The sequence below is a fragment of the Syngnathus floridae genome, chromosome 16, assembly GCF_059516105.1.
Source record: "Syngnathus floridae isolate MCC-2025c chromosome 16, RoL_Sflo_1.0, whole genome shotgun sequence".
Lineage (NCBI taxonomy): Eukaryota > Metazoa > Chordata > Actinopteri > Syngnathiformes > Syngnathidae > Syngnathus > Syngnathus floridae.
In genome coordinates this window covers 3,790,994-3,814,713 of record NC_142428.1, presented here as the reverse complement: position 1 = coordinate 3,814,713, position 23,720 = coordinate 3,790,994, and the positions used below count along the sequence as shown (strand labels likewise).

General features: G+C 44.9%; 2 protein-coding genes and 1 long non-coding RNA gene across 21 annotated transcripts in view; 1 reads left to right on the top strand and 2 right to left on the bottom strand.

Moving 5' to 3' along the window:
- cdin1 (CDAN1 interacting nuclease 1) overlaps positions 1–2,029 on the bottom strand; it is a 38,967-nt gene extending 36,938 nt beyond the window's left edge. Inside the window, exon 1 of one of the 2 annotated variants that reach the window (XM_088400587.1) lies at positions 1,889–2,029. The gene's annotated coding sequence lies outside the window, so the exon portion shown is untranslated. The remainder of the gene's footprint in view (positions 1–1,888) is intronic. The other variant, XM_088400584.1, reaches the window with a different exon arrangement.
- dph6 (diphthamine biosynthesis 6) overlaps positions 1–23,720 on the top strand; it is a 135,465-nt gene that overhangs the window by 40,574 nt on the left and 71,171 nt on the right. For 11 of the 17 annotated variants that reach the window (XR_015863433.1, XR_015863432.1, XR_015863431.1 and 8 more), the window contains one exon: positions 200–306. Coding sequence is in view for 9 of the 17 variants with exons in the window: in XM_088400568.1 (XP_088256694.1) it covers positions 200–306 (107 nt within the window). In the remaining 8 variants the exon portion in view is untranslated. The remainder of the gene's footprint in view (positions 1–199; positions 307–23,720) is intronic. The other 6 variants (XM_088400581.1, XM_088400575.1, XM_088400577.1 and 3 more) reach the window with 1 other exon arrangement.
- LOC148385143 (uncharacterized) lies at positions 11,563–22,555 on the bottom strand. Of its 2 annotated transcripts, none has more exons than XR_015863541.1 (3): positions 22,247–22,555; positions 21,811–21,920; positions 11,563–11,997 (listed from the first exon to the last, which is right to left on the bottom strand). It is a non-coding gene; the product is annotated as an uncharacterized LOC148385143 (long non-coding RNA). The 2 variants fall into 2 exon arrangements; XR_015863542.1 differs by having other exon boundaries at positions 22,372–22,555.

Below are 23,720 nucleotides of genomic sequence, written 5' to 3'. Positions count from 1 at the left end.
TTAAAAACATTCAATGAAGCTAATTGAAGATGAGCTAGCAATTATATTCAAATTGGGATTTTAGTTTGTTGTATATTTGAAGTTTAAAGTATTAATTAAGGTCATTTTAAGGCTTTGTTAGTGAGGGTAATAGTGGCAAATAGTGAGGGTTCACTGTTTAGACGCTTGTCATTGATTATTATTTCCTTTTACAATGCAGTTTACAAATGCAACTGATCAGAAGAGGAAAATGTGTGTCTATTCTCTTTTGTTAATCTGGAGGAACTGGCTTTCACCTCATCAAAAGACAAAGGTATGTAAAGAAAGGTACGTCTATTTATATTCCTGTTGCTAATATAGAAATAAATCAATTTACTGCTTGTAATGGTCATGGGTAAGCTGGAGCCTATCCCAGCTGACTTTGCGGGAAAGATCCCCATGCTAAAATGTAAATGAGAGAAAGAAGAATTATAACCAAAAATAACACATGCAGAGTAAAGTGTTGATCTTTGCACATGCACAATTTCATTGTCCCCTTAACACTTCTAACAGATATAACCCAACAAATCTTCCCCTTAAAAACATTATTTTCATTTTAATTGTAATTAGTCTCTTAGCACTAGTAAAATGTCATTTTTTCTTTACCATACAAAATCTTACAAAGGATTGTGGATGTTTTTTTCTTGTTTTGTCTGTTTGTATTTGAAAAAGTTAATGAATAGCATGTGCCCCCTCCTCCCTCTTGTCAACTGGAAATGTCTCATTCCACCGCAAGGCGATAGAGTCAAAACATTTGATTTGACAACACTATTGCTGGTTTCTCCCCATTGTGATTGAACAATGTATTGATGAGCACCAAAGCCTGTATCATGACCCGCGCCGCGTCGGCCAAATAAAGGCCATTGTTGTTGGGCAGTGTAGTATGATGACTGAGATGAGCCGAGGTCTCGGCCCTGGCGCGTGTTCGCCGGCACAGTCGGCGGGTCTGAAAGGGCTCGCTGCGCCGCGCTCGGCTACAAAAGGAAGCTGTGTAGTGGGATTGGTAGCGCTAGATAAGATCGGGGCCTCTGAGGAAGTCTGGTCTGATTGCTACAAAGGGCCAAGGTCAGGGGCAGAAGGAGCGCCGAGGCAAGGTATCAGAGGATCAGGGGGTGGGCTGGGGGGGTTGCTGGAGGGGTGTGTAATAGGTAGAAAAGGATCAGTGTAATGTGATGGCATTAAAAGATAAAAATCAGAGCCGGGGTTGGGAGTCAGTGAACTGTGCTGGCTTTAAAAGCGGCAGGATCACAGATTACGTTGTGTCTGTGAATCCCAGCTACATTTACGCAACAAGGATCAAATAAAAAGCGGTAAGTAAAATTTACCAAGGATTTGCCGCTAAATAATTATAGTAAATACTGTAAAATATTTGAATTAAAAAAAAAAAAACATGTCAGGGTTTCACCTCGCCGTGCAATTTAGTTAGAGTTGATAGGCTGTCACATTGTCAGAAAATATTTTTTTTACACTTGCATCAACTGTGAAAAGATCTGTCGTTGGCGGCCGCGTGCAAGCTGGGCAGCGCTGTTAACCAGCTGTGAAGCCCGCCCACAGCGGGAGGTGAATTTACAAAGGGTGTCTCCCTGTGATACCGAGAGAGGCTGCACTGATCTCTCTTCTCGCTGCCATTGTAGTGCAAAGCAAGGTGCCGCTAATGCCGCTAACACACCCGCCCAAGAACCAACGTCGGGCAAATTGACAGCATCCCCCCCCCCCCCCCCCGCCCCGCTTGACGAATATAATGATTGATGATTTGCTTGCTCGTGTAATTTCCTCTACTCGTCGCACATCTGAGGGAGATTGTAAGATCTTTCCACGTCTTGCCCATTAGGCCCGCTTTCTTTTTTCCACATCCCGTGGCATCGCTTACCATGCAAAGAGCGTGTTTGGTTTCACTCCATTGTCAGCATTACTGTCATAATGTTTCTTCCTTCTTTTCCCCGCCGCTTAAAGTCGGTGACTTCATTGGCCCCGCACCGCAAAATTGCTCTCGGAATCTTCAGGGAGTCTGGAATCTCAGCTCTACAAAAATCACAGTTTAAACACGAGGCAAGCCAGAGTCAGGAAATGCCTGTAGTATTAGCACGGTATCGGATTCGTGCCCCCCCCCCCCCTCCCCCCCCGAACAGCATGACTGCCCCAGAAAATCCCACATCCATATTTTACATCGCGGCAGACAAGACATGTGTTTCGCTTGAGCTTTCCACTGTGCCTCCTCCATTTATTTTATTATCCTTTTAATGAATCTAATTAGCAAGACAAGTAATTAAAAGCAATTGTGCCTAATGCTCACGAGACGCAGGAAGAGCAGAGCGCACTGTTCGGCGAATTCACCAGATTAATAGGGGATTGATAATATTTTGGGATTGTATTTCACCCTAAATGGCTACGTGTGGAAACAAAGGCTGTGGCTGGAGCTCATTAATCAAAGTCAAGGGGCTGGCCGGCGCGGGCTCCATTTGCATGAGCGGAGGTGGTTGCACATGCTGCCGATTGGCCTCCGTTCCATCCAGACTGTTAACGCCGTGTCAATCAACGACACAAAAAACATGCTTCAAAAGCCCGGCAGAAATTATTTCCCCCTTATTATCCGACGCACCCTCACCTTACTCTTGTCCACTCTGCTCCCAAATTATTTCTTGTTTTGAGTACTGTTGGTATCATTTTATGTGGTTGTTTTTGGGGGGGGTACAAAAATCAAACAAACATTTTTCTTTAATCACAATTCCTATAACTGTGTGTGTATTTGTGTGTGTGCTGCACTAAAAGAAAAAAAGGTAGGTGCTGTTGTTTTGTTTAGCAACCAAGTTTAGATGGGCTCTTATGTGTGGATTGATTGAATTAAATGTAACTCGTTTTTTGGGGTGAGCTCTTTTTTTTAACATTTATTTGTGCATCACTCATATTGAGTAATATTATTCTTGAATAAGATGTATTTGTAAATGAACGTCAAGGAGGAAATCACTTTTCATCTGCAGTTTTTCTCATCTGGATTTCACCCCCCCACCACCACCACCACACACCCCTCCTTTGCACAAAATCCATTTTAACGTGAAATAATTGAGTTGAGGCGCGGCGCAGCTAATCTCAGCGCACCGGCTCTCCAATCTTGAATTCTAATTATCTCATCATGAACTTTAAGAAAGAGGCAATGCTTTAATGGCTTTTTAACTCCGTAAGAGGTGACTGAGTGGGCCGTAGATAGTTAATGTGTGTGTGCGCGTGTCACACGCACGAACACGTCGACTCTTCTGGTCTAGACGACGTTGTGCTGCAGCTAGCATCTCCCGCTGTGCTCCCGCCCTCCATCAGCACCACCCCACTTCCACCACCCACCATTCCCCTAATATCCTGGAGGCATTTTTCTCATTATCAAATATTGTTTGATGTCTTTCTTTCCCGATGATTAACCATGGTCACCAAACACCGGGCCGGAATGTTTAAAATTTAATTTTGGGCCTCGGAAGTACCTGCAGGAGGGGGGGAGGGGTAGGGTGGATGAGCACAGGGGACGCAGCGTGTTTTATGTACGCCACACGCTGGAAAACACAATAAATCCTGGAGGAGAATCATTAGCGGAATACTAGTGCTTTTTACGACCATTGTTATTCAACGCTGTATTGAGACGCAGTAAATTATTCTCTTTATTATCGGTCCATGGATTCAGGCCTGTATTCTGTTTAATTATGTTATTCCTCACGCCGCATAGATATATGTACGTGTAAAAAATCCACTCGACACGGAAATGCAAATGCTACACGTATACAAGATAAATATTTAATTCCGGGGTGGGGAAGCTTTTTGCTATCAGAGGCCATTTGAGTTTTTATCGTCCTCCGAGGACTGTACTAAATTTCTGAAAAAATATCCACCAAATGTCTCTATTTTGGAAGAGTTCTTCTGATCAGTTGGACCGGATCGAATGTTGTCAGGGGCCCGTATAGTGGTCGTGGTGCCATAGGTTGCACACCTTTAATTTAACTGAGGCAATTTGTTGTATTTTTTGTGACTTGTTTTTGTTGCACTCACCATATCCATCAGAACAACCTAAAGACATAAAATTTGGAGCAAAATAAAAATAGCTTATTTTATTGGAATAAATGCAAACTGCCAGAGAGATAGAGCAGAGGAAAGAGGAAGACAGTGAGGAGAGAGAGCGAGTGTGTGTGAATGAAAGGTTATGCGTCGTCCCGTGTGTTTGTATTGTCAATAACTGGAGATGGCTGTCAGGAAAAGTGGGGAGATAAAGGTCAATAACTCAGGCAAATGTGTTTGTATTTGTGCACTCCTGCTGATAGCAAAGCAAACGTCAGGGCCCCGCACGTGTGTGTGTGTGTGTGTGTGTGAGTGTGAGACGACCCTCACAACAATAACACAAATAGCGAGGTCTTAGGGCTGCACCGAGACGCTCATTATTATCGTTGTCGTCGCGGGTGCTGGAAATGAGAGGGAGCCTCGGCACATGGCGGTGACAGCCGGCGCGGTGTCACTCAAAAGTCACTTAATAATGAAACACGCCAGAGATCAGAATAGACGACGATAAAGTGCAAACACAAAGACATGGTGCCGCAGGAGCGCTTTAAGAAATAAATACTGTATTTGCCCCCATTTTTGCCTCTGTATAAACAGGCTCTTGAAATTAATTAAATTAAAAAAACTATAATAATCAAATTCAAATATTTTTTACCTTGAATTGTTTTAATCCCCAATTTTATTTATTTTTATTTATTTTATTGTATTTATTGTATGCTATCATTTTATCATTCATTTCACCAAGCAGCGACCATGTTGCTGGAACGTTTTTAATTTTAGAAAAACTTAGACCATTAAAATAAGTACATGATAAACAACAATCAAACATGATCAATTAAAAAACATACATTTTCAGACCAAAATTCAACATAAACACTTTTCCTGCTCTTTCCCACACTCAGTTAAGCAGTAATCTAAAAGTGTAATCTGTTTTTCATGCTCACTCATTTGCTCTTTTTTTTTACCGCACCGTTTAATGCAACTCTCGGTGGCCTTGAGCGTCATAAATGTGCAATTAACAATCTTGACTAATTCATGAGAACCTAACTGAGAGCGCAACTACTATAACAGAGGCTAACGGTTATTGTTGTGCTTTTAATTGCCTGACGAAGAAGAAGAAGAAGAAAGTGGCGCCGTTTTGGACATACCGTCGGGTTACCATGACGACAAGAAGCACTCCCAAGCAGTTGCTGATATTAACTTGACTGCTTTAACCGGTTAACAAATAAATGAGCCTGTTTTGGTTGCGCAGTGGTGCCTAAAAAAAACATTTGTTTGTGCGCCTTCCCCCCCAAAAAAAAAACATTCTAGGTATGTCATTTTTAACTGTGGAATCACGCTCGCATCTTCCTGCAACGAAAGGCCTAATTAAAGCGGTAAATCATCACAAGTGGCGCTCACACCTAAAATGGATGCCTCTCATTTACTTATTTTGTTTCCGGAAGCGCTCGATCCCCCACAAAGCGCAAATGTTCTCCTTTGTGTTGCGAGCAGATGAGATTAAATGTACTCTTAGTGTGCATAGAAAGTCCATAAGGGGAGGGAGGGGGTATAAAAGAAGCGCACCCTCCCCTACCTCCCCCCCCCCCGTCAGCCACAGTTTGTTTGTTGGCTGCTTTACATTACACGTGATTATGCAAATCCAGAGCTGTTCCTGTGCATTATGGGCCAAACGCATCATCAAGATCTTTTCTAAAGCAGTCAAGGAGCTATTTCGGCATTCTTTTATTATCCGCAACAAAGAAAGTCTTTTGTTCACGCTTTGCCGCACGCACACTTTGGAAAGAGACACACACACACACCTACAGAGCACTGCTTCTGCCTTCCGTGACTTACTACTGTCCCCTAGTGGTGCGAGACCGCCCTATTTCACTCCTAATCCCCTGCATTTCCTTCAACTACACCTGACTCCTGCCCCCCCCCCCACCCTCCACCCCATGCCCTCTCTTTGCCTTATCATGCTCAAACATTTAAAGGCTTGATTTGTTGTATTGTATGACAGAGAGCTCCCATTATGCGTCCACACTGTGTCCACAGTGGCTTTTTGCCTCAATGGCCGCCTCAAACAGAGTCAACAAAAACAGGAACCCTGGTGTTTTGTGGCTATTGTGAGCCAAAGGGCCCCGTGTCAATAAGGTATTGTTTGGCGTGAGCGCCGCACCGAAACTGCTGTGAGAATGTTATCAGGGCCCGTGGACACGGAGGGTGTGCGTAATGGCGCTAAAATGTAAGTAAGATTGTTTGGACAAGGCCCCGGCACAAGTGGGGAACGAGCCTTGATGTGGCGCTTACGGAAATACTTGCAACAATTTAACGGTAGAAAATATTTGCTTTACTAACATATTTTTCAAGTGTTCAAAATATAACTTTAGGTATATTTTAACTTTTATTATTTTTTGTAAATTAGAGCTTGGACTGGCACCCAAAATCCTTGTTCCCTAATCGTGTTGACTATCTTTTGGTGCGTTACTTTCAAATGAGACATCTCAACTGTGCTCAGCTCATCATTAAGACTCTAATATTCATCATTGTTCTGAAAGGATAAAAAATATATGACTGTGAGTACGGTTATATTGTTTGTCAACATGGGTTGCTTCACCGTTTGTGTTCAAGCTGTAATTTAATAGGTTATACCGTCACAATATAGATACTGTCAATTTTAAGATTGTTTCAGTTGTTTTAAATACACAAAGGTGAAAACAACCAGCACAAATTAATTCAAGACTAGCAGGTATGTCAGAAAAGTTCCAGGACTGAAACGGTATTTCTTTGAGCAACTTAACAGCATTTGCACTAGTCCCTCGCGTTCCCTCACCGGTAGCTAACAGTACGCATTTTTACGCGCGGCGTTTCTTTCGGATCCCAGCTATCCCAAGCCCTAATTGGTGCGATAACCTGGAACGATGCTAATAAACAGCAGGCTAAAAAGGGTCAGCCCCGAGTGGCAAGCGCACGGACACACACCGTCAAGTCACTCACGTCAAAGGAGCAATTAGACGGGTTATAGAGGATGGCACCTCCGCCTCCGGTGCGGCCCGCCACCGCTGGGAAGGCTTCTGGAGCACAGAGGCCTATCAGTCAAAGCCAAAGCACTTTTGCATTCATTAGTCTGTTCGGCTAGATATCAATTATTCATTTACAAGACCGGCCACTGGATTATTTCTGTCGCCGTCAGGCTTGTCCCATCAAGTCTCGATCACGGCCTGGTTGATGAAGTATGCATTGTTGTTAATATGATCAATCAGAAGAGATTTAAAAATATTCGGCTTTAATAAATGGCTCTGGATTTCGGCACCCTCAAAAATACAAGTCAGCTGGTTTGACCTCGCGATGCAGGAAAAAAAAAAAAAATGGCATAAAAATAAGTGAGTGTGCTGTGTTAGAGATGTAATTAAATATTGTGGGGAGGTGACAAAAAGCAGACCTTGGACTTAGTCCTCGTCTTTGAGCCTCGGCAGACACTCCTGCATGATGCAATGGAAGGCCGGGGATTGAGGCCGTGAATTGCCCCCCTCCCCATCTCGTCCCCATTGGGTTTGTGCTGCACTTGCAGAGTGAGTCTCTTCACAAGAATGTGTCTAATTTAGTGGCTAAGAGGCAGATTTATACCTGTGCTAGTTACGAAGAAGGTTGCTCCCCAGAGAGGCCCGATGACTGTTTACGGGCGGAGCCACAATGCCTTAGCAGATGATGAAGCACCTGCCAGCGCTCCCCCACGTCTGCGCCGTCCCGTTCTGTCTGCCCCGTTTGCATCCCTTCTCCTCTTTTTTTTTTTTTTTTTTTCCCCGCAGCCCGTTCCCTTCGCGTCGTCGGCCTCCTCGGGATTGTGTTGCTAACAGCCATTTCCCACTTTTCTCCCAAGAGCGAATCCATTTATTGGCTGGCTCTGCCGCCGCCGCTGCTGAGCTTTCATCTGTACATCCCTCTGCTTCTTCTCTTTTCTCTCCTGCTCCTTCTACACACACACACATACACACACGCACGGCCGTCAGCCATCAGCGCACAGAACTGTGGTCAGGTTTTGTTTATGGCCGGGAAAGGCAATATCGAGATTGTTTCAGAGCGGTGTCATCACTCGAGATGTATCGCTGTCAAGAGTGTGTTTTATACGTCTGGGCCGGCGGCCGCGGCCATTTTGGGAAGCAGAAAATATCATATCGCATGACCTCCTCCGGAATAAAAGTAAACTATCGGCTGTAAATCCGATACGCAACTACAGAGGGGGTGTGTTAAAAGGGAAGGCGAGTTAAGTGGGCTCTCCGTAAAGATGGCCAGAGAAATAAAGATCAGGTCATCCTGCTGTGAGCTTATTGACTTTGTATTGTTGATAATTGTAAAACTAAGTAGACTCATACTTTTTAATCAGCCGCTTCTACCAGCAGTTATTTCCCCAATCGACCATGAGAAAAATGTATAAATGTCTAGTCTGCCATCTACTGGTGATTGGTGGTATCACAACTTAGCTAACAATAGGACTTTCCATTGGCTGAGCCTAGTCGTGGCAATCGCCCATCCATCAATGTCCCTAATGAGGCACCGTAGAAACAGCGAAGACTTTCTGGGCCGTCTCCTCTACTTATTTTTTTTTTCCTAAAATTCCTCAATGAGCTCGTCACACAATATTAGGCAGCACGAACAAAGTAGAACGATTCAGTATATCGATTCCGAGTGTCCATCGCAACACAATGTAGCTTGATGGAGGCAATTTTAGTCATGAATTGACCTTTTCTCTCCTTGCACTCCGCCATTGAAAGGGAAGTCCATCATCCTTTTCTATCTTCTATACATTCACGTCAGGATGGGGGGGGGGGGGGGGGGTGAGTGAGAGCGACCGCTCACTCGTCAACTACCCTTTACCATCAGGTGTGTGTGAGGAACATAAGGCGTCTCGTTCAAGGATGCAATTAGGGGGATTGAACTGCGCCCCGGTGGTCGCTTGACAGGCCACTTTACATCCTGTCCCAGCGCGACCTTGTCGCGGGGGCAAGAGAGGGCTTTTTAGCACAATGACAGCATCTACACAGAGCACGAGTACTTACATTTGAGTAGTCGCCAATACCGCGCAACGATACTTCACCTTCAAATGCGATGAGTTATTTCTCTTGTCATAGCAAGGTTAGTTTTAAGGTCATGAAAGCGACCAAAATAACTCAAATCAAACGAAATGAAATAACGTAAATACTTCAAAATAAACAAAAAACGGAAATTACGATACGGAAATTTTTGCGGGTTTTTTTTCCAATTATTAATTTTCCTCAAAAAATTTTGAATGCAATATACTGAGTTTGAAACTTTCAAAATGAAGCTTCAAAATGATTCATGAACCAGTGTAGGCTTTCTTGAGCCCTCTAGATGGAGCTCTCCATTCACCTTAGTGCTGAATGTACACTAACTTATCATCTGGAAGGGTTGTCACGATATATCAGTACATGACAAGAGGAAGTGACGTCTGACAAATCGCAACCCACTGCTGCGACCACATCTAAGCTCGAATGTAGGAGGAAAAAAAACTGATGGCGTCACTCACGTCACGTTAACATGTTTTAAACCTCGACAGTTGTCGTCGTCGGTTCAGGCCTGTAATTTAATGCCATTAAAAGTGTCTTGAGGGGGAAGGTTGAGGAGGGGGCGGGTTTCTAAAGTGAAGCTGGATTTCTCCGCATCGGAAACTTTTTTGGCATCTCTTGAAAGCATAAAGACCAGTTGGCACGTTGATGTTGCCATCGTAAAGTCAATCACGATCGCTCCAATTGCCCGGCAGTCGCTGTCGGTTCGTCCCCTCTCAACTGATGACGCGAGATGTTCGTGTGGGGGTGAAAAGCTGCGCGTACGTGTTTGCACACGTGTTCTTGTGACACGCCGACACAAACGTGAACAGGAGGACAAAATGGTGGAGGAGGGTTCGAGTCACGCATAAATCAAAACTGTTGACATGTTGTGTTAAGGAAATGGGACCCACAAAAAAATGTCTATAATTATTAAGATATATAAAAAAAAAAAGTAGCAACAATTATAACGCCCAAGCAACTCTCACTTTCTAAATGGCTGCACGTTGGAATTTTTATTTTTTTTTTTTCCGGGAATTACTGTCAGTTGTTCTGATTTGTATGCGAGACGGACCTTTTCATGTCAAAAGAATACGATAGCCCACAAGCTCTTTACATTACGGGCAAACATTTGCAATTATGATGAATTCCGCCCGCTTATCTCAAAAGGAACAGGTTCTTACTGATGGACAAGTCGACGTTTTAATGAAATAAACGGCTCTGAGCTGATGAAATAAAGATTGCTCCACCTCAGGGCGCCCTCAAATTAAATTATCAAGATGACTATGCGCGCGGTGGCCTCATTAACTCGGGTACGGTAACAGCGGGAGCTTCGCGCTTGGACTCTGTTAGAATTTCAAAATGTGAAACCTCAAAAGTCGGACATCTTCAGTTCAATCTTTGAGTCAAAACCAGTTCAGTAACTTTTGTACATTTCGACAACCTTTGGCCCATTGAACTTTGCAGCTTCCACTGTAGTGCCCGCCCTGGCGTCGCCACCTCCCCCCCCCCCCCCCCCCCTCCCGGATCTACGCGCTTTCCCGTGATAACCAACATCCAAGTGGATCCTTTTGACTCCACGGGGACAAACTAATGTTCAAACCATGTGTTGTCCCAGGAGTCCTCGTGAGTGGACACTGCCGCAGATAAACACAGAGCACCGTGGTGCGTCAGAAGTCGCTCCCCATTAAAACAATGTTGGTGCCGGCGCGGGGGCGGTGCTGGGGGGGGTTTGCGAGTGGCAATGGGAAACACCTGTGTTGGGGTGAACGTCAGGGCAGTGGGTTGGAGGGCAGCGTTTTACCACTGTTGAAGAAGGAAGTCAAAGCGAGGGGGAGGTCTGAATTTACAGTACTCCACACAGGAGCACAACATCCTTGCAGTTGCTGCTGGGGAAGGAGGGCGGCCATTTTCTTTGTACTGCGACTTACTGTCGGTAGAAAATGACATCACAGTGCTGCCTAAAAGCTCAGGTAACAACCAGCTCAACTGTTTTCTGGGTTTGGCCATGTGATGTCATTTTGATGTCGACGGCAAGTGGCAGTGGAAAGCAAAATGGCCGCCGCCTTAGGTGGATTTTCTGCTTAATTCATATTCCACAAACACAATTTTAATCACAATACCGTGTTTAGACTAGTTTGGAAAATGTTGAACTTGACATTCCCTTTAAAAGTTTATAACAACGGAATCCTCAATGCCAGTGTCATTAGCATCAAGCTAGCTGAATTACAAATAACACCATAATAATTTTAAATTAAAACTTCTTGTAAAATTCCCTTTTAAATTTCGTGACGTCCCAATAAATTTGAATTAAATGCAGAAAAAAAAACACAGTCACACCCAGTGTTGGGGAATTTTTTAATTCAGCTAATTGCTGGCTTTTAACTTCCTGCGATCCAATTTTATTTCATTTTGATTTCAAATTCAAGATAGTATGACTTGAAACATCGCAAGCCCTTGAGCACTCACAATAGCCGTTGTTTTATAGTGCATTAAAAAGGCACATTAGAAAGATAAGCATGGCGGATCCCATTGCGCGTTCCGTAACATCTATCTCCGAGAAAGTATGCACACGGTAAAAATAAAACATGTAAATCCCAAATGCCATAAAAAATGTGCAACAGAGCATCCCCGTTTCCCGCCGCTGCCAGCCGCGGCCCGGCGCCTCACCTTGCAGTCAGGTTGATCATCCCATCGTCTGCATCCTCGTCCTGAGGGCCCGGCTGTCAATTTATCAGTCTCTGCCTTTTAATCCGGCGCTTTCCGCGGCGTGAGCATCCGTCTCCGCTGTCTGCCTGTGCCGCCGGAGCATCCAGAGCGTGGCAGTGTGCAGCTGACTGATGTGGAGCCCGCGACTGACAGGTGGAGGCAGGTTTGCGATAGAGTAATGATCCCTTTTGCACTAGAAAAAGATGTAGAGCAGTGCAGCCTTCACCACGTGCTTTCAGAGTCAAATAGATGATAAGCTCGTTTGTATATTCCACAGCCTCATTTGCTTAATAAGGTGCCTCTTGTGTAGATTGAACTCGCAAAAAAATGCCCCATCATATTTATATCGGTGTTTCTATATTTTTGGGATAGTTCTATTTATGTCTATTCTATTATTATTATTATATTTATATCTATTTATATTTATGTATAAGACATTATAATATACAGTTAAAAATCAAAATTAGCTTGATTTATTTTTCTCATTTTTCTTGGCCACTTGTTGCTAGGCAGAATTCCCGGGGCTAAGAATTAACTGCCCCATAGCCCAGTTCATTGGAGGCTGCTGAAACTCCGCCCCCTCGACTTCCAACTCTGCATTACAATGTACTCATAAAGATCCCAAGACAAGATGGCTCTTAAGATTTGTCACGATTTTTGTCTGTCAGCACTGTTTTTGCTTCTCGCAAAACTATTTAACTATTTTAATCATCGCCTCCGTGTTGATAAACGAGAACTCAAATCTATTCCAGGACTCCTTAGTATGCAATTACTGTATCATATTAATGCTAAAAGTCTCTCCCCTCCGTCATCGTACATCACCTAAAATCAGCGCGAGAAAAATGACACGTAAAAATATCATAAATTCTCGGTTAATTTTTGTGGCGTCGTCGTCACCTTCCCCGCCGTAATCCCCTCCCCGCCTCTTCATCACTCTCCCCTCCATCACACTCTAGCTCCCCGCGTCTAACCAAATTAATTACTGTGTTTTATTTCATGCAGGTGTCAGGATGGAATGATGAATGACTCGTAATATCAACACAATGCAATGAAGGCGACGCGCCTGCTTATGTCGCCGGAGTGCTTACATGCAGACGACACACACACACACCCACACGAAATCTCCAGGGCTAGCGATATCCAGTTTCATATATGATATTAACTTACAGGGGGAGCCATTATGGCCTCAATGCCATTACCAGTGGTAGCAGCGGGGGATAATAGAAGTGAACTTTTCACAAAAAGGTCCTCATAATTGCAGGCTGGACCCTTCTTGATAACATTTCATTCGCTACGTACTGTACACCAGTCTCCTCATTACGGCCTCGGAGCATTTGCGCCGTTGCGTAATGAGCGTCGCGGCGGCGAAGGTCATCTTAATGGGCTTCGACTTGCAGTCAGGGGGCCAGAGGTAATATTCTAATGAGAAAAAGCCACTGTGCCAATTTAGCAAATCTGCACGGATGCCGTTTTTATTGTAGCTTTCCGACTGAAGGCCCTTTTGTTGTCATTGGCAACGGCGCCGGCTGGAGCCGAGCGCTTTCCAGTCCGCTTTGCCGCGCAGTAGATTTAACACGAGCATACACACCCAGTTATTTTTCCCACATTTCACATCTACTTCACACACCACTCGGCGTTTATGGGAAGCTACAGTTCATCGGTTGTTTACTCACAGCTGGACGAGCATCGGAACCAGCCGGCAAAAAGAATGAACGTTAACCCCGCCAGTGCTTGTGCGCGTTTCTCGGTTGGCCGTGCACGTTGTCGATTCGGTGTTTGCCAGAGCTTGTCTTCTTCCAAACACCAAGGAGAAATGTGATAAAAATACGATAACAGATTTAGAAAATGCATAATGAGCAATAGGACCATTTTTTATATTATTATTTATATTATTATTTTCCTTAACTTTTCGACCAACTAAAAATTGTTTCCTCGCTCGACTACATCGTTTTCACGTACATAGTAGTTTCAGCTTAAAACCGTCACTCGTAAACAGCCCCTTAGCGCTTCAATGTTTTTGTAAATCATCAACGGCTGACTTTCAATGTAAAAGTTTCTGTTCGTGAACGCATTGAACAAAATGTCACTTGCATGTGGGCGTGTATACTTTGGGGCTTTAAAACAAAGAAAGAAAAAAAAAACATTTGTCAAATTCCAATCAAAGCACAAAGGTGCGTAAAGCGCTTTTCAATCAGCGTGCGCCGAAAAACGGTCGGGCGCGGGAGAATGAACCCGCTCGGCGCGGCGCTGTGTAAAAGTGTGCGCAAGCTTTAAAGGTGATAAAAACGGCACGGCGGAGAATATCATCTTGAAGATAAGACGCCACCCGGCTTTCCACGGGCCACATCGGTTTTTATTGCATCTGGCAGCAAATTAAGGCCCGTGTGGAATATAAAGGACGATTGAAAATGAAACCCCGGGCAAAGACTGCATTCAGCCTGACTGCTTTCTTCCCTCAGCGCCGACATTCAACTTTGATTCTCACACGGGGTCCTCTGATGACGATGATGAACCATAAAAAATGATATAGCTCAATAAAAGTACAAAAAGGCCCGAGTTCATAAAGAGGACCTGAGGGCCATGTTAGGTTGGATGCATTTCTCCTCCCTCCGCTGGCTTTTAGAGATGATTACCTCGGATATTTATGGACGAAACATTTTTTGATTACGGCGACTTCGCGTGCCTCTTTGTTTCTATTTCATCTCGCACGTCTGAGTCGCCCTACAATAAACACCCAAAATGGTGCGCGGGGTGATCCATCTCCAGATTTACACAAAGTCGGGCCCAGCGAATACACCTTTGTGATTGGGTAGCTCGCAAAAATGTAATAGGTATTGAAATATTTTTTTTAATGGGCACTATGTGCTACCATTGATACTGAAAGTCATGAGCGTCCATTGGCTTGGAAAATGGGGGGTCCAACGGGGCTCCAGTGTGCTCATCCACGACATTTCCTAATCATGCACAAGGCATCTGCTGGGAAAAAAATAAATAAAAGTAAAACTCCGGCGCATCGCAGCTGTCAACAGAATCGGAAAACTGCCGATTTTTCAAATGGCGTCGTCGCGGCCGCCTTGGAATTCAATCCCACGTAGCGATGGATCACCCGATTCCATTCGTCATAACATCGGCTTTTATGTCAATATGTCACATCCTAACAGTCAACAGCGGGTTATGATTGGATTCGCCGCCGACACTTTTATCCTTTCTGAGACCGACTTGTCCTCTTCAGGCGGCGTGTGATGTGACTGCAACCCCCCCCCGATGCATAGAGGAAATAATCAGGGCCACACAGGCCGGGGTTCAGACGGAAGCAAATACGTTCAGAGCGTGTCATAAAACAATACCGCGCACATTAAACGCACACACAATGCCTCCCTGCGCAGGCGGCGCACAACAGAGGTACTCAAAGGGGGACACACAAAACACAGAAAAAAACGTGTGCCGAGCGTTACCCCCCTCGACGAAACTCTCCCCGAGTGCATTTGCATAAAACATTAAGCTTAACAAAATGATTACACCTGACAAGTTGAGTTGGAGGAGGAACATCGCCGGTGGCAGGCGCTTTACTCGCACATCCCCGCCATCATTCTCTCGTCAAGCCAGGCTTTCACGGCCGCCTTTTGTAGGCGCTGTCACGCCGCCGCCTCGTGATTAATCCTTCGCCTTTTGTTTTTACCCCCCTTTCTCCCCTCTCGGTCCCTCCCGCAAAATCCAATAAGTTGCCCTTAAATCAGGTTACCCTGCACCTCGCAGATAGGAGCATTGTGACGGATATGCCAGAAAGAAAAAAAAAAAAAAACTCGGCAAGCTGTAGCGCTGTGAAATCGTACGGTTGCGATTGCACGTTATGGCGCTAAGTGTTTGTCTTGTAATGCAATTAAAAGCGCGTGTAAGCCGCCTCCGCACACCTACCCGCTATTGTGTGGCATATTTAATAATTTTATACGCACTTTTGTGACATTGCCTCCCCCGAGGGGAAACGGAATAATTTGGAGGAGCGTTTGGGAAAGAATAACTTTTTTAACAGAACAGATGACAATCAAAACATTAATATCCTTCTCAGTCGCATATAAAAAAAGAAAAAAAAGTTGAATACTTTGCTGAAGGATAGCTCGCAGATAAAGACGGGGGAGATTATTGCCTCCTTTCATATCGGCCCCCCCGGCCCGGCGGCGCTGGGTTATGGTAATATCGTTTTTGAATATGTGCGAGCGCAAAACTTAAGAAATGAGTGGTGATAAGGAGTGACAGCGCGGCAGAGGCGGCCCAGATCTGCCGACGTGACAGGTGATGTCAAGAAGCTGCGGCGACGCTGTCACCGTGACAAACTTTTCAAAAGAACAACACGGCATTATTGAAGAGAGCTGGATGCCATGACAGCGACGTCCCGACCGTTACGGGTTTGAGGGAGGTAGGGGGGGATCACCTAATTATGCACGCCTTTTCCTTTTCAGCAAAAAGCTTAAACTTTCAACGTATATCAACATGCTTGCAGGAAAGTAGTATAAACACTAGAAAAGAAGGTTCTTTTTCAAATATGATCATGACCTCCACTAGGAAAGGTCATGTTGAGAATTTATGGAATCATTTTCTTCTAATTTACATTTCAGTCAAAATCATGACATCATAGACTATTGTTGAATTCAGAATAGAATTCTCTCGACGAGCTAATTTTGGCTAATTTTAGAGGTGAACCAACAAAATTTTGCTACATTCAGCACCCATCTTAAAAACTTTTTTTTTTTTGCTGACTGAGAGCGAGCACACAATTTCCAAAAAGAAGCAGCTGGCCCATTGTTTTGTCCCTGCCAGCTGTGTCTGTTTCCATAACCCCGTTTTCCTTTTGTTCCGCGACACCTCCCCGGTAAACTGCAGCACGGGGAGACAGACAGAGTTGCATTTTACGATTTTCTTGAACTTTTGTCCTTATGAAAAGGGGGCTGCTCCACAGTACCAGTGTGTGTGTGTTTGTGTGTGTGTGTGTCAATATGCATGTGTGAGTGACGCTGAGGAGGAAGGCAAAGTCTGTAATCACCTAATCCAAACATACACTCGGGGGAATCTCATTACCGAACCTAACGGTTCCATTTGAACCTTATCTGGTTTCAATCAGCCGCCTCTCATTTGGGGCAAGGCGCGGAAACTCGATGCCTTTTGTCTACGTGCAGGGGGGTCTCGGCGTTTTTTTTCTTTTTTTTTTTGTGTGCGTCCTGTCTGTCACCGTCTTTTTGGCAAGCCCCAAAGTGTTTTTCGATGCGCCGCCGCGACTTCGGTGGCAGTCAAACGAGCTGCTTCTCGTCAGGCGAGCTCTCGGGTAGTAATGAGTGACATCAGCGTGGCCACTGGAAACTCCCGCTAACCCCGCAGCCCCTCCGAGCTAACCCCCCACCCCCCTGAAACCCCTCATCCACATGCAAACGGACATTAAAACGAAACCTGACCCCAACCCTGGAATCTGCGTTTTTTTTTTTGTCCTTTCACCAAACACGGAATCCCGTAGCCTGTGTGGATGTGGTCCGCTTTGTGGAGGTCAGTCAGAGGTGAGCTGGATGCGACGTCAGCCCCTGAACTACATCTCAGGAATCCCCCGGATTAAAGAACTTTATAAGAGTTGGGAGATAATCACAGGATCTGGAATTCACAATAACAAACCGGTCATATATCTACCTGTCTCCGGCCTTCCTCCCTCACACGGCCATGGGGTCAACGGAATGGCTGCATTCCATCAACTGCTTTTTCTTTTTTTTATCCTTCTGGGCTTCCATTGATTTGCCTCTTAAGGATCAAATATGTGTCCAAACGGTCTTACTTAAAATATCCTTGGGATGACTTACTGTATGTTTGACCCCTTGAGTAAAATCACTTCGATCTCCCAAACCAGAACCGGAACCCTAACCCTTCGGATCTTTTCCACAACGGTATCGAGAGTGGTGTGACGTGACCAAGTTCTGGCCTGCTGCCGTGTGGGAGCTAAAGTCGGAGGTCTGGCTCTTTCGAGCGCTTCCTCTGAGATTTCCCTGAGTGCCACAGGGTGCTGTTGAGCTTTAGCCATTTCTGGCTTGAATTAACAGTCGGGACCTGTGGCTTTGTGTCTGCAGGGGGGGTCAAAGGGGTCTGCTGTAGTAGGCTCCTAGGGCAGGTATGATTTACATAGCACTGTGAGAGAGTCCAGGATCTAAGTCTGTTCGGTCCCAAAGGTGCGGTGCCGCATTGTGATACGCGTTTGATTTATGAAGCCATAGTCCTCCTCGCCATTGGTTGACAGCGCCATTATTTATTTTCTGTTTGTTGTGATTATTTGCTGTCACAGCTACGGTGGAGCGATACGACTCTTGTCATCAGATCTGTGTTTCAGAGATGTTGGTTGTCCACGTACATTCAGTCGAGACACAACGGATAATGTCCTCTTGTTCTCCGTAAGGGAAATTACCTTACAAAAAGGGCAAGGGAGAAAGTAAGCTGTTTTGTCAGAGCAAACTATAATAAATAGCCCGAGGTTGTGGGAAGAACGAATGTCTTGTCCGGAAGAAACATGAGACACAATAAGAGCTTTTTGAAAACTTGCTTGCAGATGATATATTTTATCATGTTGCTGCAGCATCTGTCATGCACTCCTTATATGGCATATCGAGAATTAGAGCTACAGGATAAATTCCGATATTGATTCGGTATCTCCCCCAAAAAACAAAAGTCTTCCATAGCAGACGGTTTAATTCCCGTCTCACCGCCGCATTCAAATTATTTGCTTTGGCAGCTCCGAATCGAAGGGCCATAAACATCGACTTCCTGCACAAGTAGAGATAAATAAATTTCCCGTCATATTGACAGCAGCCAAACAGAAAAGCTATTGCTTTTAATTATTGAAGACATTGATCAGCGAGTGATTCATTTGCCACGGATGGGTTGAAAAGCCTAATTGAGTCGCAGCGTGCAGGTGTAAAACGCCTTTTATTGGTTCATTCCATTTGGAGTGATGAGACTTCAAAAGTTGGAGATGATCATAGTCATGTCAGTCAGCTAAATTGTCTTCTGCCGTGAAAAGAATGTCATCCTCAAATCTATCCAAATTGTCTTGGTCTGGCACCTGAAGAAGGCCCATGCAAGAACTGTAAGAACATGCAAACTACCACAGAGGAAAACCGGAGCTAAGATTGGAACCCAGAACCTCAGAACTGTGAATCAAATTTACTAACCACTAGTTGACTCTGCTCTGTAAACCCTTCTTTGAACAAAAATCCCATGACCATCTATCCAAAGTCTCTAGTTGGATGTCGAGAATGGGGGTTGGAGACCAGACCTCATCATCTCACAGAAGACAGAGATGGGAATGCGGAGATTAATGGCATTCCAAAGAGAAGACCGGGGCCTCCAGGTTGTGTCCCCGGCACAGTTTGAGACTGCAGGGAAGAGTCAGACATTAGGACTGGAAGAAATTATGAGATAAAGAGTGTGGGTAATGGAAAAAAGAATTGAAAGAGAAGAGAGTAGCGTCGGAGGCACCGCAGGAAGGAAAAGCGGGGTTATTCATTATCTGGATAGATAGATCAGATGGAATGGAAGCATGCATCAGAATGAAGGCTACTGCGCTTTTGGCAATGAGGTCTACCCCCAAAACCTTTTGCAGCAGGTCGAGGTGTGATCTGGGCCTGTCTGCTTCCAGGAGTTTATGAAGACACAGCACCTAAAGTGACAGTTTGAGCCATGCCAACTGAGTTTATCTCTGTCTTTGTTTGTCCAAAAATGTATCTCTGCTCATCCTCTGTTTGATGCTATTTTTAATATGATGAAAGAGACACTCTGGAGATCTGGCCTTGTGCTGTCGTGTTTCCCGGGTCTGCAGGATCTCACTCAGGAAGCACTCTAAACAGTGCCGGGCAGAAATATCGACATCCGAGCGGAGTTGTTTAATATTCCCTTTCCTCTGTAGATATGGACACGGGGGGAATATCGGTCTCTTAGGAGCCTGCCGCCGTCACCCCCCACCCCCCCATAGGAACTATCTATGTTTCAAGCGGAACTCAAACAATGACATTTCCAAAGAGACAAGAGGGGCTATTTGCAGCATTGGGTCACTTCCAAAGCATCGGGCCTCAACCTTTCAGGGCCCCAGGCTCGACTTGATCCATTTTTAGTAGCGTGCGCAGTGAAAACAAGCAACGAGCTCCGGTTTGTCTTGTACGGCTTTTGCATCACTTCCTGCCTGCTCATTTTTTTTTCCTCCGCCTTTGATCATCGTCTCCGCTCGATTTGTTTCAACTATACAGTCAAAAATAAACCAACTTCCAATTGAGCCATTTGGTAATCAGTCTTTGTGACGATAGATGGGTCGTTTATATTCTTCAGACTGATCATTTGAAGTCCCATGTATTTGGGGATGGCAAGAGAAGAATATCAACCAGAAATTCTCTGGACCTTCAAGCAGTTGGCAGGATTTCTGAGATAGAAGTGCCTGAGCAGTTTTCCATATCTGGTCGGGGATGAGAGCATGACGTGGAGCCAAAGTGTCAGCTAAATGTCAAGGAATTAATAAGGGCACGGCACACTTTAAGTCACGAATTCAACGTTTCCTGGTCGGCCCGACTCCATGTGACATGCACGCGGGGCCTCTCCAAACAGCCGCAGTAGGACTCTAAGCACTCTTTATTTACTGTAGGCCTCTGTTTGAGCTTGTGCCATGCAACACTCTGGCCTGCTGAGAGAGAAGATTGTTGAGACTTGTAGCTGGGAGGGGCGGGAACAAGCCAGCCATTGTAAGTCACTCCGCTGGGTTATTATTGTCTCCACTTACCGACACAATACTTCTCTCTTGACTTATGTTGAAAAATACACATACAACATACAGAATGGGGCAAATGACATGGATTCAACCTTTGACCCCCAAACATCCTCTGCCTTGTTGACTTTAGATCTAGAGGATCAGTGGGCCAGATGGTCTTTGGGGAAAGGGGGGACTCCCTGGAACACGCAGGACGAATCAGAGCACCTGTGATCGTTTGGACATACTGGAACTGTGGACATCACACCATTTGTCTGAGATCAGGAGAAGGGGGAGCAGAGGATCCTCAGGGTCTTATTCCCCAGAATATCCTTGGAATTAGGACTCTCCAATCTCTGTCCTTGCATGGACTTGTCTGACTATTTAGTGAACACCCAGTACTTCCTCCCCTGAGGTTTTTGGTTGAGCAGGTGCAATGTTGCGGCCTACATTACAACATTAACAGGATATGTCCTGGCCGCAAGTCTAGGCCCAGCAGCAAAGTGATACTAAATACTTTAACTGCTGTTTGGGTGTCGGAGAAATATTAGTTTTAGGTCAGAGTCCACGAATACTCCAAAGCGCCACAGGGTCTGAAAAATAGTGTAACGTTGATGGGAATTCCATCACGGCTCGATTGGACATGCGGTCTCTAAACCGTCTCATGGTTCTGAAACAGTCCATCGGTTAACCCAACATGTTTGACCACCACAATTCCCAGATAAAGCCCTGTTCTTAAGTTCAAGCGGTCATTTGGAGTTCGATCCGAATCTTAAACCTTTTCACATGACCCCGTCAGATGGATTCGCAGTTGTCCCCAGCCTTGTTCATCTTGACTGTCTCTGATGGATGACAGGTAAATGACCTCCGTAAGCGGCGGTGCTGTCACTCGACTGTCATAAATGCCCCCGCCCAGCCATTGAAACCACAAAAGCAACATGCATATTTATGATGGCCCGTAAACACTGGCCTTTACGTCACACCGGCAGGCATGTGTGCACCTCACCGTGACACTCCTATCCCGCCCTCAAGAGCCACGCCGGCACATAGACGTCAAAGGGAATGCCAGTCGTTGTCAAAGTCTACATGCTGGATTCCATCAAGGCACGAGGAATACTCATTAATCTTCCCAGTGGGAGGAGGTGGTCCAAACGGGAGCGTGGCTATTTCATCTTGCATTGCTTCAGCTGAGATCTAAAGTGCAAGTCGAGGCTCGGGCCCGATGATGACGACGGGAGAGATCCTAACCTGTCAGGTATACGCAGGAGTGATTCCGAAGGTACTCTTGATGACGAGCGTACAATGAGTCCAGACATGTCGCTGACTGACAGCTTCACCGCCCTGCCAAAGCCATAATCCTGGAAGAATGGCAGACATTAAGCCTGTGCGCACTCGTCTAATGGCAACACAAAAACAGCATTCAGATTCCTCGCTAGAAAAAATATTGTTACGGCAATAATAGAGCGCTAAGGAATATCGAATATTCCTCGCTGGGTACGGCTTTGTGTTTTTCAAAAATATAATATTTGTATGTCGTGTCAATGTGCCGTTAGCCTTGATAGTACTTCTACAGCCCCGCCAGTCGGATGGTGTTAATAGGCAGGGACGCGTTCATCCAAACAATAAGCCACAACTGGTGTGAAATCCTTTTTAGTCCCATGTGAGGTGCACCCGTTATTCTCACCACGCCTCGGGCCATCTTTCATCTTGGCCGTGTTGCCCCGTGTCACCGTTGGCTTCCCTTGGCAGAGCTGTCAGACTTCCTGTATTCCTCCGTGAATGATACAATGGTGCAGGCAGACAACTCACCTCTAATTGGTGGCGTGTCATTTTTCTTTTCCTCTTGGCCGCTATCCTACGTACAGTTGATTGTGATTCATGGTTGGAAATGCTGACAAACGCTGGAACGTGTCACCGCGTGCTCCAGTCGATGCAACCGTTTTACGAACGCAAATAACCTTTGACTCGTATCTCCTGGTGAAACGCGGCGCAGTCCTACCTTGAACGGCGGGTTAAACTCACCAAACTCCTCCCCGAAAAGGTCGGGCAATAACGGAGACATTTGTGAAAGATGCTTCCTGAGCGTTAATGTATTGACAAAATGTGTTTCCTTGCTTCGTCACATTTCACATAACCCGGTGACATTGGTGTCATGGAGAAGTTCGGACAACACAGCTGACGTGACTGGAGTGTAACGTTACTTCTCTGTGAACAAATGAGGTGCGGCTTAGACTAGCTAGCGTTCTTTGTGAATGGCGTTTGACACAGCTTCGCAAAAATGATGTTGAAGTTCAACTAAATTTTATAAAAAACAAAACACTTTCCTCAGTATTGCTGTTCCGATTTAATTTGTATTTTTTTTCCAAGGTATTTATGTATTTCTTTCGTCAACACAAGCAATCAGTGAGCTAGCTAGCAAGTTAGCTAATTCTTTTCTGGCTAATCTGGCTAAAAAAAATCTATTTTTGATCCACATTATTGCGGTTTAATATGCAGTTATTTTTTTCAAGGTCCTCTTTCCATGTATTTTTTCTGTAACAAAAAAGCAATAAGTTAGCTAGCTAGTTAGCTATTTTTCAATCAATACATTAGCTATGTACCTAGCTAGCCAATTCAGAAATGGGCACCACCACGCAAATCTGTCTTTCAAAATTGAAAGAAAATACAGACAAAAGGGAAGACCCTTTCCCGGAGCTGCCTTCACAAATGGGTATTTATCCTTCTAGGTTCGAAATGATTGGCAGGTGTTTTGGAATGCGTCAAAGGTTACGGATGCATCACGCAGATCTATGCTAATCGTAGCCTCTAGTAAGCAGCACCTGACAGGATGAGCCTTTGCTCGCAATGAATAGTTGACATGTTTTCCAGGGGAAAAAAAAAATAAAACAGCCTGCCCAGCGCATTATTTCTCCTGAAGCCAATCCTCAGTAAGTGTTGAAAGGATTTTGATTGCCTGCAAAAGTATTCAATGCGCGGCAAATATTTTGGACACTGCTCATGGTTTCCAGGGTTTCTTGCTAAGCCAAGCAGAACAAAATCAACCGAGCCGGCGGTGCGGAAGGAAGGGAAACAATATTGACCTTTTTTTTTTTTTCTAGATTATTTTTGAGAAGCTCCGTGTCCGATGAATTTGAAGAAGAGAAGATTCTCTCGGGTAA